The sequence below is a fragment of the Lutra lutra genome, chromosome 15, assembly GCF_902655055.1.
Source record: "Lutra lutra chromosome 15, mLutLut1.2, whole genome shotgun sequence".
NCBI classification, from domain to species: Eukaryota; Metazoa; Chordata; class Mammalia; order Carnivora; family Mustelidae; genus Lutra; species Lutra lutra.
This window is the reverse complement of record NC_062292.1, coordinates 32,733,339-32,748,870: the sequence shown is the minus strand read 5'-3', so window position 1 is coordinate 32,748,870 and position 15,532 is coordinate 32,733,339. Positions and strand designations below refer to the sequence as shown.

The 15,532-nt window shown below is 44.1% G+C and overlaps 1 protein-coding gene across 1 annotated transcript in view; it reads right to left on the bottom strand.

Annotated features, from left to right (window-relative positions):
• KCNH1 (potassium voltage-gated channel subfamily H member 1) overlaps positions 1-15,532 on the bottom strand; it is a 376,496-nt gene that overhangs the window by 290,402 nt on the left and 70,562 nt on the right. Inside the window, 1 exon segment of the mRNA XM_047705009.1 lies at positions 1,964-2,437. Within this exon segment, the coding sequence (XP_047560965.1) occupies positions 1,964-2,437 (474 nt within the window).

The window sequence follows — 15,532 nt, the reverse complement described above, 5'->3', positions numbered from 1 at the left end:
AACCCCTCCCAACTAGACAGCTACGGATAACTGGCATTTTTCCTATCTGCCCACCTATTTCATGACTATGGAAATCAGAAACCACATCAGGGGTACTCACAGTTGATGGCAACGGACTGCCACCATGACACACACAGTGCTTGAGGGGAGCTACTCTGCTTTGCTAAGGGACAAGGTAATCTTGACACATTAACAAATGTGTTTATGGCTCTGCCCATGTTTAACAAGAACCTGTGAAAGCCAAAGAACTGTTCTATTTATTTGCAAATTTTCCATGCTATTGCTCTAAATAGTAAATGGTTTATTTTAAAAACTTGAGAGGTTTTTTTTAAGTTAAATTTAATTTCCCATATGTGTATAAAAAGCTCTTTTAGGTTGAAATAATTCCGTTGTGTAATCTAAGCCAAAATGATCATATTTTCCTCACCAACTAACATAAAATCTTCTAGAAATGGGCTCACAGAGAAAAATATCCTTCCCAAAGTGTACTCATATTCACACTAAAGAATCCCAGCGTTCACGTTAGAGATGTTTTGTTCTTATACATGATCAGTCTCACTCATTTAATCCCCTTAAAAATCCACACAAGCCACCCAGAGCCTTAGTCCCTGAGATTTCCCAGTATATTAAAACACAGCACACAGATAAAAGCAGGGGTTGTTCTGAGTTTAGAGCATCTGAACATCAGCTCCCCTTCCCTGGAGAGGGAAGTGGTAGGTACCTGGGTTCTCACCCAGGAAGAGGCTGGAGTCTACCTTCACTACTGATACTGATCTGAAGGCTGGGAGGCATCATTATGTCAGCAGCAAGTCGGAGTCACTGGCCAGGCCCTGTCTTGGCAGGGAACTGGCTGTTCCTTCCAATTATCTCAAGGCTAGTTCCCACTAACCCTCTAGGCCTGAAAATGAATCTTGCTTCAATGCAACTTCCAGGTAGCTTCCTGAATTACCCACCCAAATACCACCCCAGCCAGACTAATACTTCTGGGACCCTCTGTCATCTGAGGCAGTGAAGGTCCACTGCTCTACAAGGCTGAAGATTTACCAGACAAACTACCTTATCTTCATCCAGTTGGAGAATCAACGAGGCAGTAGGAAAAAGGAACGACAACACCCATAGAACACTGAAGCTGAATAAGAATCTGACATTTTCCTTTGTGATGACTTGATGTCCTCACCTTTTCAAAGGAGACAATCACCTGAACCAGCCCAGTGGTTCCTTCCTATGCAACATGACACAGGCACCCATTCACCAACTGCTTGAGCATGTCCTAATTCCAACACATGTACAGAGCATTTGTTTCCTTTTCATTCCTTTCACCGCCTGCAGGACTAACAATCGAAAGCAGCATCATCCAGTAATAGTACACGTCCTGGTCACAGGGCCGGAGTTGACCGTAGCCTGACTACTTCAGCAAATTTACACATGGGACACTATGGACCACTGTTAACTGCCAAGACTCATTTTAGCAAAGAAACAACTTTTCCCAACATTTAAAAAAAAAAAAAATAGCAAGCAAACTTGGGGGGAAAACAGCATCCCTGTTGGCAGGAGTTAATGAGTTATGAAACAGCCAAAGGTCAGCCGCAGAGGAAAGAAAAATCCCCATAATTAGAATAATCAATAGGTAGAGATTCAGCAGTTGCATACCAAGTGGAAGTTTCTCCAATGCAGTGGCGACGCATGCCTGCTTCTGCAGCCTCACCACCCCAAGCCAGTGGCTTGCACTCCACGTGAAATAAGAGGGAAGCCTCTGATCCCTTCCACATCCATTCACAGACATGCAGGGCCTCCAATCCTCCAAAGACAAAAACGGCAGGCGAGACTATCCATCAAGCATGCTCCCTCCGTTTCAGGCATCAGCCATGCCAGTTCCCACCCACATAATGACTCTTCTGTTGACCACCCACATTTATTCAGCTTTCAAGACATGACAACAAGGTCTGAGATTTGAGGCATGTACCTGACTCTCTCTCCCCTCCAGGGGTGGTGGAATCTGATCAGCAAAACCAATCTTCCCTGGATCACCCATAAAGGCACTAACCTCATCCACGTTCTCAAAAGCGTTGATGACATCATATGGCAAACAGGACAGAAGGTCAATCACAAACCACGTCTTCAGGTAGTTCATGCGGATAAGTTTGGGGTCAGAGATCACTTCCCCAGCTGGTCCCACAAAGGTAGTATGAAAATTCAGCACAATGTCCACCAAAAAGATGACATCCACGATGCTATCCACAACCAGCCAGGCCACGTTGTTCTGCCTGGTTTTAAAGGAGACATTGTAAGGGACCAGGATGGCTGTGTAGAAGGTTAAAATCAAGATGATCCAATCCCACGTAGTCTTAAAAACACAGTAGTGTAGGATGATGTGCGGGGGGGTCTTTGGGGCCTCCTGCTTATACTGGGGAAGGATATCTGAGCCCAGCTGCAGAACCTGTAGAAAAACATGGTCAAGAGAGAACCCAGTTAGGATGTTACTTCAAGTGTCCAACCAGTCAGCATCTGCCACTGACAAATGCCCATGATACTCCGGAGCATGTGAGAAAGGAAAAGAACATTATAATATAAATAATCGTAAGGAAACAATGACAAATTCTTATTTGGCTTATTGTGAGCCAAGCACTGTACTAAGTACTTCTCCTACATGTATTATCTCATTTAATTCAAACTACAACCTTGTACTGTTAGCCAATTATTATTCCATGTGATAAGAGAGAAACTTGGGCCCCAGAGGATTAAGCAACTTTATTCAACAAACATTTACTGTTCAGTGCCAGGAACTGTTGGAGACATTGGATGGATAGCAATGAAGGAAAGAGCGTGATGCTTGCTCTCATGTAGCTCAGTCCAGTAGACAAATCCAGGTAATTTCCATTTGTGGTAAGTGCTAACAAAGAGGCAAGGGTGAGGACCTGATGATGGGATAAAATGTGACAGGAGGAGCAGGGATGGGACAGCATTTGAACTGAAACCTGAATGAATAACAACCAGAAACCAGCCATTCAAACTTGAATGGAAAATTATCCGAGGCAGAGAGCATAACGAGCGTAATAAGCCAAGGGTAAGACAAGCTCAATGTTCTCAGGCAGAGGTTAAAGTCTGGCATGACTGAAGCCCACTGGATGGGAGGAAAGGGATACCAGATGAGATCAGAGGAGACATGGAAACTAGAACACGCAGGACCCAGTGGGCCTTGAGGAGGGGCTGGACTTCATCCTCAGTATGTCTGAGTGTAACTGGAGGGAGTTAACAAAAGAATGATTAATCTGGTACATGTTTTTAAAAGATTACCCTGGGTGCTGTGTAGATAATGAATTGAGGCAAAGAATTAGACAGAAGGACAGAATCAAGGAACTTATTCTAACAGCCTGGGAAGGAAATGAGGAGATAGGGAAAAGTAGTCCAATTTTTTGATATATTTTTTGAAGTAAAACCAGCTGATGACTTGCTCATGGCTAGAAGGTAAAGCAAAGGGAGAAATTAAAGGTACCCACTACTTTATCCCCAAACCTGGCACGGTGGCTGGCCCAGAGTCGGCACAACAGGATGGTTTTTAAGTGGATGACTGAACGTCAAGGTCAGCTAGCAAAAGACGGAACCAGATCCCCAACTAGGTCTAGCTGGATTAGAAACACAGACTGTTATATGTTGAGGTTACATTTCCCAAAGGAGTAGGGTTTTAAGGAAGCCGACTCATGAAGGATGAAGCCCAGAGAAGCTTGGCTCCAGGAAAGTATCACAGATGGGTTTCACCCTCAGGAGTCAAAAGCCAAAAGCCACACTTTCAAAAGCCAGGCCAAGCTGGAAGGGACCCTCACTCCCAACCCTGAGCTGCTCCTCTGGGCCACTTACAGGTTCTTATAAATCTCTGGGTGAAACTTCCTCTTGTGTCCTGGGAATTTATTTTTCCCTCTGGAGGATATAAAGATCCCTTAGTGAACAATTGGAACATCCCTGTTTCCTCTGGGGTTGGCCCCAGGCCTTAAAAGCTGAGTTAAAGCAAGCCAGAAATCCACAGAGCTCCCAATGTGCATCTTGAAATGTGGGAAGTGCTTCCACCCCCTCCCACCAATGCACAGAGCTCTCCTAGGCTTGGGATTTTAATTTCTCTCCCCATGCAAAGAAATTTATACACGTGTGATTAAAGAAGCTTGGGCCCTGAGATCTCAAGGCAGGAAAAGGGACTGACCTAAAATAATAAAGCCAATAAAAGTGAACTGAATGGGACTTCCACTTCCAGAAAGACCAAAGTAGACACACTTTTCTCTATTCCTCCTCTAAGTACAACTAAATGCCTTGGACATTACATATAACACAAACTTAAGACTCTGGAATATGGAAGGAGAAGAGCACACTGCCTAGGAATAACAGTGAGGAGCTCTGTGGGTGTTCTTTGTGCCTTAGACATTCCCAGACTTAGAGCTGAAGAAGCCAGGGACCTGGAATGATGCATGGGTGCAGACCAAAAGAGTCCCAACAAAAATCCACTCTGTAGCAAAGGGTCTGGGAAAGGAAAAGGGACTGGGAAAGGGAAAGCCTCAAAAGATAAAAAAAAGTTGTAGGTAAGAACCACGCAACCACAGCTAAGCAGCACAGTAAAAACCTTGACCCCCAATGCCACCCATGTCACCAAAGGATACTAGGAAGCTGGATTTCCACCATCTCAGGGCTGCAGTGAAGCACCCAACCTCCTTTTCTTTCTCCTCCTCTCTACAGGAGTAGTGCTGGAATGGGCCCAATGGGGAGCCTGGACTTCCTTGCCCACCCTGCAGTAATGAAGCCATGTCTGCCCACAAGGCAGGGAGGGATCCATGTAACCTCACCAGGCCACTGGAGCTCTCATGCTCACCCACAGATAACAAGGGACACCCCTCAGATATCAGTAGAGGCTGAGTTAAAAACCTGGACTTCTACCCTAATGTGGAGGAATGAAGGCATGCCTACCCCTTCCTCTGCCATACTCAGGTCAAGGAAAGGCACCTAAAACAAAAGGTTTAAAGAGGATCCAGAGTCTTATGACTTAATATCCAAAATGCCCAAGTTTCTACAAAAATCACTCGTTATACCAAGAAACAGGAAAATCTCAAATGAATGAAAAAGTTAATAGATACCAACCCAAATTGACAGAGATGCCAGAAATATTTGATGAAGATTTTTAAACAGCCACCCTAAAAATGCTTGAACAGGCAATTACAGATACCCTTAACAAATGGGGAAAAAAAAAAATAGAGAGTCTCATAAATAGCCAAGAAGTAGAAAGTCACAGCAAAGGAAGAGAAGATATAAAGATGAACCAAATGTGAATTTTAGAACCAAAAATGCAATAACCAATTTAAGCATTTCAGTGGATAGGGTCAGCAGCAGAATGGAGGGGACAGAGGAAATGGGAGAAATTACCCAGGCTGAACAACAGAGACAGAAAGGCATCTTACATCATGATGGAAGGGTCCGTTCACCAAGATCTAGAAACCCTGATGTGTATACACCAGGGAGTTCTAAATGCACGCAAGGCAAAAACTGATAGAACTGAAGGAGAAGCAGACAAACCCACACTGTCCTCTCCCAACCTGTGCTGGAACGACCAGACGGAAAATTAGGGATACAGCAGTGCTCATCAACATCACCAACCAACAGGATTTAGCTGACATTTACAGAACACTTCCACCCATCAGGAGCAGAATGCTCTATTAGGAGAATGAAGGGACAGACTGTGACTTGGAGAAGATATTCTCAAACCACATATCCCACAAAGAAATAGTATCTAGAATACATAATTCACAATATATCATCTCCAAACCCAACAACTGAACAAACAAACAAACAATCCAATCAGAAAATGAGGAAAAGGCACGAAGGGACATTTCGCTGAAGAGCATATACAGATGACCCATAAGCCTGTGAAAAGACAGTATCATCGGTCATTAGGGAAATGCAGTATCATCAGTCATTAGGGGAATACACATTAAAAGGACAATGAGATATGGCCACACACCTACAGAATGGCTACAAGACAGAGTAGTGACAATATCAAGTACGATACAGTGGCTAACTGAACATAATAAAAAAAATTAAAAATAAATTAAAAAACTTAAAAAGTACCATATGCTCATGATAATGCAGATAAACTAGAGCACTCATATATTGTTAGCAGAAATATAAAATGGTACAGCCACTCCAGGAAAGTTTTGCACTCGACAACCAAATATGCAACGACCGACAGACCCACCAGTTACGCTCCTGGGCATTTAACCCAGAAAAATGAAAACTTAGATTCACATAAAAATCTGTACATGAACGTTGACAGAGCTTTATTTACAAAAGCCAAAAACTGGAAATAACCCAGATGTATGTCAACAGGTAGATGGTTAAACATACTGTGGTACATCCACACCAATAAACGTGTACGGACTAGTGAGACAGGCAGCAAGCTCAATGAATCTGCAGAGACTGAATCAACAGTTCCCAGAGATAATGCGTGAGTCTGTTCATACAACATCCTTGAGATGACAAAATGGTAAGACTTGAAAACAAATCAATGGTTATCAAGGGTTTAAGGAAGGGGTGAGGGCTGGAAGGAATTGGGTGTGGCTATAAAAAGGTGACATGACATAATGGAACAGTCTGTACCCTAACCGTACCAATGTCAGTAGCTTGGCTGAAATATTGTACTACGGTTTTGCAAGAAGCTACCATCCAGGGAAACTAAGTGAATCTGTGGGATCTCTCTGTATTATTTCTTCCATGTGAATCTATGGTCATCTCAAAATAAGAAGTTTACTTTTTAAAAGTCAATGCTTGGGTGGCTCAGTCAGTTGAGCATCTGCCTTCAGCTTGGGTCATGATCCCAGAGTCCCGGGATCAAGCCCTGAGTCGGGCTCCCTGCTCAGTGGAGAGCCTGCTTCTCTCTCTCCCGTTCCCCCTTCTTATGCTCTCTCCTCTAACTCTCTCTCTCTCTCTGTCAAATGAATAAATAAAATCTTCTTAAAAAATAAAATAAAATAAAATAAAAGTCAATGAGTAGACATGAATGATAAGCCTTGTAAGGAAGGGGTCATGGGCATTCAGCTAGGGGAAAGGGAAGCGAGTTACTTAGGGGTTTATTGTATGCTTGCAAAATACAGTCAGGGTGATAAGATGACTCAGCCAGAACTCAAAAGAATCCCCAAGCAAGCAGCCACCTGCTGACTGCACACCAAAGTTGCCTGGAGCTTCATGATTCTCGGTAGCAGGCCTTAGGACAAAATGCCTTTTTAGAGAAAAATGGCTGTTCCTGTGATAGTTTACTATAATCCATAATTGTTTCTAAGTGGATTCCCATGCCTTCCAGGACACTATTAAGCTCTGCTTGAATGAGGCCTGAGTCAACGGTGTCTTCATATTTCCCCAAAACTTCATATTTCCCAAAAAAAAAGTGTTTCCCCAAAACACTCACCCCCCCCCCCGCCCCACACCCCACCTCTCACTGCTATTCCCACATCAGCTGTTCAAAGGGAATTGGCAGAGGTGTGCAGCTAGCCAGAGAGGGCTGCTGGAGACTTGTATTCCATTTCTCTCTTCCCATCTCTGAGATGCAGCTTTTTATACTGAAACCACAGGGTAACTGCATCCTGGGAGTAGACTTGGATGCTAGGATGTTTGATTAGGATAAATGTGATACATTGTCTCTCCAAATCTTTATGTTAAAAGCTACAAATGGGGGCACCTGGGTGATTCAGTGAGTTAAGCGTCTGCCTTTGGCTCAGGTCACGATCTCAGGGTCCTGGGATCAAGCCCCATGTTGGGCTTCCCTGCTCAAGGGGGGGTGGGGTCCTGCTTCTCCCTCTCCATCTGCCCCTCCTTCCTGCTTGTTCTCTATCTCTCTAATAAATAAATTTTTAAAAGTCTTTTTAGGCCAAGTGTTTGTAGTCTGACTTGAGATCCTATATATTTCATTCTCACGTTAACTCTTCAGCAATTATCTATAGAAAATAGAAGGCAGAAATATCCGTGGAGTTCTTCATTACAGATAATCAACACTCTGAAGGAAAATTCCTTGATCAAAAGACTAATTTGCATCCACTTAACTATCCGACTCCAATAGTCTTTTCAGAGTACAGCGTACAGATATACAGAGTACAGTGACAATGACTAATTATGTGTGTTGATCTCAAAGATTCCTGTGAGACTGACCTACCCTCCTTCTCAGAAGTATGTTTGGAAACAGATTCAAACCCGGACACCACTCTGATGAGCTCCATGACTGTCATCCTCAGGAAAGAAAGCTTTCTCAGAGTCATTCAGAATATCATTATCTGGAAAAGGGGTCAGTGCCCTCCAAAGGGGGTAAGTCTTAGGGCACAGAGTCAAGAGAGATAGGATGCCAACCTTGTATCCAGCCATAAGGAGCCTGCCTTATATGAGATATCCAATGACACCTCAAAAGCTTTGCAGAGAAATAGCTTCACCAGACATGGGACACAATGACCTGGTATGGTGGTCCCCGGGGCCACAGCAGCCAGTTTCCTCCCCTACCTCTTTTCTGCACTTGTCAGTGTGACGTGTGCCTCTAGTTTCTTCCATTTGATTAGTCTTATACAGTGGAAGCTTCCAAAGGTAGAGCTGGCAGCCCTTCCAAAATGCACTTCTAAGATGGGCTTGTATCTGTCCTACATGCCCAGTCAGACCGGGAGTCCCCCAAATGCAGATACAACTTCACCAGGTATAATGTTACTAGTTTACCCTCTCCCTGTCTCTTCCCCTACAACAACTGGTGCCAGGCTCTGCACAGAAAGTGCTCATTACAGGTCATTATGAACAATGCCAAAGAATGCTCATCTTGAAGACTGATTCTGGGGGGAAAATAGAGATAGGGCTCCCCCCCCCCACCCGATGAAGAATAGGGACATCAGTCTGATTGTCACATTTCTCCAGCGCTTTTACTTCCAAAGCCCTCTATTGTATTTTTGAATCCCCATAATCACCCTGTGAGGGAGTTCTACAGATGGGAAAACAGAGGCTCAGAGAGGCCAAGTGACTCAGCCTGAGTCATACCAGGCCTGAGTAAGCAGACAGCTGGGAGCACAAGCCGGACTGCCAGCCCCAAGCCTTCAAGTGTTTTCACTAATCTATTTGTACAGCCTGAAATACCTTTCACAGCACAATGCCATACGTCATCACATCTCACACAACCTCAGGAGACTAGGGAGAATAGTATTTTTCTTATTTTACAAATTGAGAATGTAAGCTTACAACGTAAATGGCTCGCTCACTGTCATATTGTAGATAACGAAACAGGACCTTAAGCCTGAGCCGTTTCCTAATTCAATGCTTTTCTTCTACTGTGTGACTCTTGAAAAACTACTACTTTTCCCTAAGACCTCTGCATGATGGCAACAAGACACCCTGCCGTCTTAGGAAGCCAACATCCGGTCAAAGGCAGCAGCTCCCAGTGTGGACCTTCTCCAGGCCTTCCCAATTAAAGTCCCAAACCAGCCACAGTGGCCAGAGCCTGTCTCCCAGAAATCATTACCTTCATCCCGAAGCCTCACCTAGCTAGATTAAAAAAGATGCAGAACCAAACTACCATACTGGGAAACCCTTCTATGTCAAGAGATGGTCCCCATGCAAGCGATTTCTGCTTAAGTAGCTCAGAGATGAGAGCATCTCACCTAAGTTCTTAAGTGCTGCTCTCCATTACACCTCCCCCTTAGCTCATGGTTCCCCCTGCAAGGATAAAAAGAGAACCAGAGGAAGGTTCCTACGTCTTCCAATGGTCAATGTCTACAAATGGGCCTTTACCCTTACCCACCTACCTCCTTCTGGTTTCAACAGAAAAAGTGCCCAACTCCTGTCAAAGGTCAGTTCCTCCCATGTGCTCTGAACCTCACCCCTTTTCCCTACCTCAAGTGCTTTACACCTGCCCCCGTCATGATTCCTTCTCTTTTCCTGCCACATGCTCTCCTCAGACACAGGATCACTCCAGCAGATTGCTGCACATCACCCAACTCACTTTTCTTGCTAGGCTCCTTCTGCTGTTCCCCTGTATAGCCAGACTTTTTGAAAAAGTAGTAAACACAGTGTCTCCACCTTCCTCCCCTGCCATCACACCCCACATACTCCAATCTGACTACAACCGCCTCTAGCTAATGAAATCGCTTTCCCAAGGTCACCAAGATCTCAGTGTTGCCAAATCCAGTGGGGTCTCCTGATCTAATTCACTCTCTTATCAGCTTTCTACAGACTTTTACATATCTTCCTTCTTGAAACACTCTCCTTGCCACTCCCTCCTGTTGGGGTACCACAGAGGGGTACAGCTCAGATCTTCCTTCAGGAAACCCTTCAGAACTTACTTCTACAAGTCCACTCAATGTCCCATCCCCTCCCACTGCAGCATGGAGTCAGCTTCCCAACCTCTCCCTATTTCCAAGCTGGCCCTCCTCAAAGTCATCTGCTGTACAGCAACTTGTATTAGATCATGTTGCCTCTCCAACCCAAACCCTCCAGCTCATGACACTGAACTTCAAACAAGATCTACATTCGTGCTGTGACATATGAGTCCCTGTCTATCTTTTCAACCTCACCTAAGCCCTATACCTCACTCCACTCCACTCCACTCCACCCCCCTGGCTTTCTGCAAAACATGGAAGTACTTTTCCCACCTTGGAGCAGCTCACAATGTTCCTCCCCAGCATGGATGGGTCCTTCCCAAGCTCTGAGTCTTGGTGTGAGTGCCATCTTCTCACAGAGGCCTTCCCTCATCACTTGATCTGAAACAACCCCCATAGTCATAGTAATCCCTTATCTATTTACTTGTTTGCAGATGGCTGTCCCACTGGACTATAAGTGCCATGAGGGCAGGGAGGTTGTCGTCTCACTCCCATATACTCAGTCCTTAGCACAGCTCCTGGCAGACAATAAATGCTTAACAAAAACCACCTGAATACATGAATGACCAGCTGAATGAAGAAAATCAAAGGAGAGGCTATAAAAGAAGACCTAAATAATAATATAATTCTTGACAAAAATATAATATCAAGAATGTTCTTAGAACACTACCACAGCCATGATAAAGACAACAGAAAATGTTTTATCTTAAGACCTTATTCTAATTACATGTACAGTCATAAAGAAATAAAAACAAAAAACCAAAGTCTACATATGCCACTAAATAGCATGAGCTTCCAGCAGATACCCTTCCCTAGATATTACAGTGTTGCTTATCATTTATTGAGTGTTACGTATATGCCTTACCCTGAGCTAGTAAACCCTTTACATAAATGAACGTATTTAATACTCCTAATCATATGAGGTGCATACTATTATCATCCCTATTTTACACTGAAGAAACTGAGGCTTGGGCAATTCAAATAATTTGTCCAAGCCAGAAAAGGTTTTAAGTGGTGCAGCCAACATTGCTAACCTTGTCAAGTTTAACGCCAAGATCCGTATTTGTAATCCCTCTGTTCTCATCCCATGTTCTGGGTTGAGCACTTTACATGAAAAATACAATTTAATCCTTACAACAACCGTGCAAGGTAGATGTTGGTTTTTATTTTATAAATAAGAGAAATGATTTCGGGGATGCTAAGTGCCCAAATCCACAAAGCTAATGGAGTGGACCTAAGAGTCAAACCCAAATCTGATTCAAGAGCCCACAGCCTAAACTGGATGCAAAGAGCATGTGAGCCACAATGCGCTCTAACGTGCAATTTAAATTTTCTAGTAGCCACATAAAAAGAAAAAAAGGAAACAGGTCAAATTAATTTTAATATTTTAACCCAATATACCTAAATAGGATAACTTCAAGATATAATCAATACAGAAAGTTATTAGATAGCTCACATTCCTTTTTTCATACTAAGTTTGAAACCCAGCATGTGTAACATAGCTTACTACACCCCTCCATTCAGATGAATCACATCCCCATTGCTCAAGAGCCACATGTGGCCAGCTGTCACCATACTGGACAGCACAAGTCTGAATTAAGACATTATACTGAGCCATACTAATATCCTGGACCAATTTACACAAAGGCAGGCACTGCTCACCAAAGCAGATTTGGAAGGGATGAACTAACCATACATCAGACAACAGAAAACACATTCAAAATGTGAACCAGAAGTGCGTGTGCAAATGTAAAAATGTGTACAAGACAGAAAGGGAGGACACGTCAGAAAACAAACGGGTGGCCGGGGAAATCATTAGGGAGGGGAACTGCAAACACAGGAAGTCAATCGAGATACAGCTGTGGCAGGCAGAACCAGGCAGAAGCTCCTCCTGATGGAGTCAATCTCGGCTCCACAGCTGATCAACCTCAGGCAACACCAGGTCCCCATGCCTCAGCTTCCTCAACTGGAAAATGAAGCTAATAGCACTTACACCAGATAGTTCCTGTGAAGGTCAAATAAAAATACAAATGTAGATAGGTGTGTACCTGTATATACAAATCTATACATTTTTCTTGTAAATCGTTAAATAGTATCCAAATATGAATGGTTTTGTGCAAATAAAGAAAAGGTTGTTTCAGGATCTTTTCAGGTATCTGTTGGCCATCCATAACGGGTGCTTCGGAAAAATGTCAGGTCCTCTGCTCATTTTTAATAAGATTACTTGGAGAGTTTTTTAATGTTGACTTATATAATTTATATATATATTTTGAATACTAATCCCTTATTGGATAGATTATTTGCAAACATCTCCCACTCAGAAGATTCTGGATGATAATCAGGAAGGCTCCAGCAATCAGCTCATGGAGTACATCCTACTTGTCCAAAGGCCTTGGTTAGGGACCAACAATTGACAGAACTGAATGGCCTGGGAAGAAAGGAAGACTGATAAAGTACATTTATTTGGGGGGGTAAAAAAAAAAAAGACAAAATAAAATGGCCTCACAGACCCCATTAATTCTGTGGACACTTATAAAAGCAAACATGGACACTCGGACACTGAACAGGACCCACGAGGTTCCAAGGATCCCATAGTTTATAATGGAAGAGACATGAGTATGCAAACTACTAACACATAATAGAAAAGTGGGAAGAGATGCACGGATAAAAGTACTGCAGGAGCAGAGAAAAAGAGACAATGAACAAACTTAGGGAGTCAGGAAAGGCTTAGATATGAGGTGATCGTCAAGATTTCCCTTGAGGGGCGCCTGGGTAGCTCAGTCGGTTAAGCGGCTGCCTTTGGCTCAGGTCATGATCCCAGGGTGCTGGGATCAAGACTCACACTGGGCTCCTTGCTCAGCAGAGAGCCTGCTTCTCCCTGCCTCTCTGCCTACTTGTGTTCTCTCTCTCTGATAAATAACGTTTTTTAAAAATCTAAAAAAAAAAAAAAAAAAAAAAAAAGATTTCCCTTGAAGGACAGGCCACAGACAAAGCTCAGGCAGGGCATTTTCAGTACTGAGTGCACCCAAGCCTTGGACGTGCGAAGGAGGCAAGGTAAGAGCTCGGTGTGGGAGGAGGCTGTTGTGACACGGGCCTAGGAGTGGTTTGCTTTTCATTGTTGTTTTGTGTCTTGGGGTTGGGGGCGTTCTATAGAAGACAAAATTGGAAAATGATCCTAAATATAAGGGAAGGGGAGGGCAAGACTTGATGTGCCCCTTAAGTAGAGGCAAGCATTTTAAGGAAGGGAGGTTCATAATCAATTGCTGTGTACAAAGGTATTCAGGCATCTGTGTGGCAGAAGGACCAGAAGAGCAGGCCCAGAAGCTCAGGAAGGCCGGCAAGAAGGACCACAGAACTCCAGGAGAGGCAGGATGTGGGCTTCAACACAGGAGTAGCAACGGACGAGACCATGGGCAGACTCTATAGCCTTCCTAGGAAGCTGGAGACCAAGCCAATCTACCATGACTGGGATGGCCCCTAACAAGGGTCAGAGGAGGCAGCAGTCTCAAGGTTGCCATCTAATGGGGAGTACCAGCTGTCATCTCCCAGAATGATATCAGCACAAGGACCCAGAGTCAAACATAGGGGACTTCCACTTTGAGAGCTGCCCCAAGGTACTCAACACTTCACCCACCAAACTGGCCTCACTGATCATCTCAGGACACAGCCGGGAGCATCCTGCAAACACCACCATCCCATCATCCACCATGACTGCCTCAGACATCCTCCACCTATGGGCAAAGAGAAACCTTGCTTCTCTGAACCCCTTACTCCAGACAACCCCTACCTCTTACTTAGTATATCTCCTGTTTCTGTTGAAAAACCTACTTTCGTTTTTATGACTACAGAGTGAGAACAAACTCAGTCTCAGCCAGAAAAAGCCCATTCAAAGGAAAAGGGAGAGGAGGATATTAACAAGGTTGAGAATGAAGCTCCAGCCACTAAATAAAGCCTGATTTGGGGTTTCAGACAACCCAAGCTAAACCATTGCTTAATTCTTGTCATAAACACCCTTCCCCGTAAACCAGGAAGGTGCTATTTTTAGAACTTTCTCCATGGTGCACTTGTTCTTTTTTTTTTTTTTTTTAAGATTTTGACACAGAGAGAGAGAGAGAGAGATCACAAGTAGGCAGAGAGGCAGGCAGAGAGCGAGGGGGGAAAGCAGACTCCTTGCTGAGCAGAGAGCCAGATGTGGGGCTTGATCCCAGGACCCTGAGACCATGACCTGAGCCGAAGGCAGAGGCTTAACCCACTGAGCCACCGAGGCACCCCCATGATGCACTTGTTCTTTAATGGAAGAGATAGAGGCAGTGAGGAGCAATTAAAAGTATGAACCCGGGACGCCTGGGTGGCTCAGTTGGTTAAGCAGCTGCCTTCGGCTCAGGTCATGATCCCAGCGTCCTGGGATCGAGTCCCACATCGGGCTCCTTGCTTGGCGGGGAGCCTGCTTCTCCCTCTGCCTCTGCCTGCCATTCTGTCTGCCTGTGCTCGCTCGCTCTCCTCTCTCTCTGACAAATAAATAAAATCTTAAAAAAAAAAAAAAAAAAAAGGTATGAACCCGTATACTTCATGTCACACTTGAGTACCAACCCACATGACACCTTCATAAGCCCATATTGAAATGTAAGTCATGATCTCAGTTTCTTCTTAATTTCCTGAGAAATTCTTTTAACTTCTTACTTCGAAATCTTCAACTATATTTTTTTAAATCCAAGTGTTGAGAAGAAGTGATCAGACGGGGCGCCTGGGTGGCTCAGTGGGTTAAAGCCTCTGCCTTCGGCTCAGGTCATGATCCCAGGGTCCTGGGATCGAGCCCCACATCGGGCTCTCTGCTCCGCAGGGAGCCTGCTTCCTCCTCTCTCTCTCTCTGCCTGCCTCTCTGCCTGCTTGTGATCTCTGTCAAATAAATAAATAAAATCTTTAAAAAAAAAAAAAAAAAAGAAGTGATCAGATGGAGTTACAAAAGCATTGCCATCATTACCAAACCAGCAACAAGTAGTACCCCACAAGCCATCACCAAGGCAGAGAGCTGTCATGACAGGAGGAAGGGGTTAATGTGAAAGGGAATCAACACTTAGTGAGGACCTACTAAGTGTCAAGCACTGAGTGAGGTTCTTGCTTCCTTCCTCCTAAATTCATTTAATGAACATTTTACCAAGCACTGA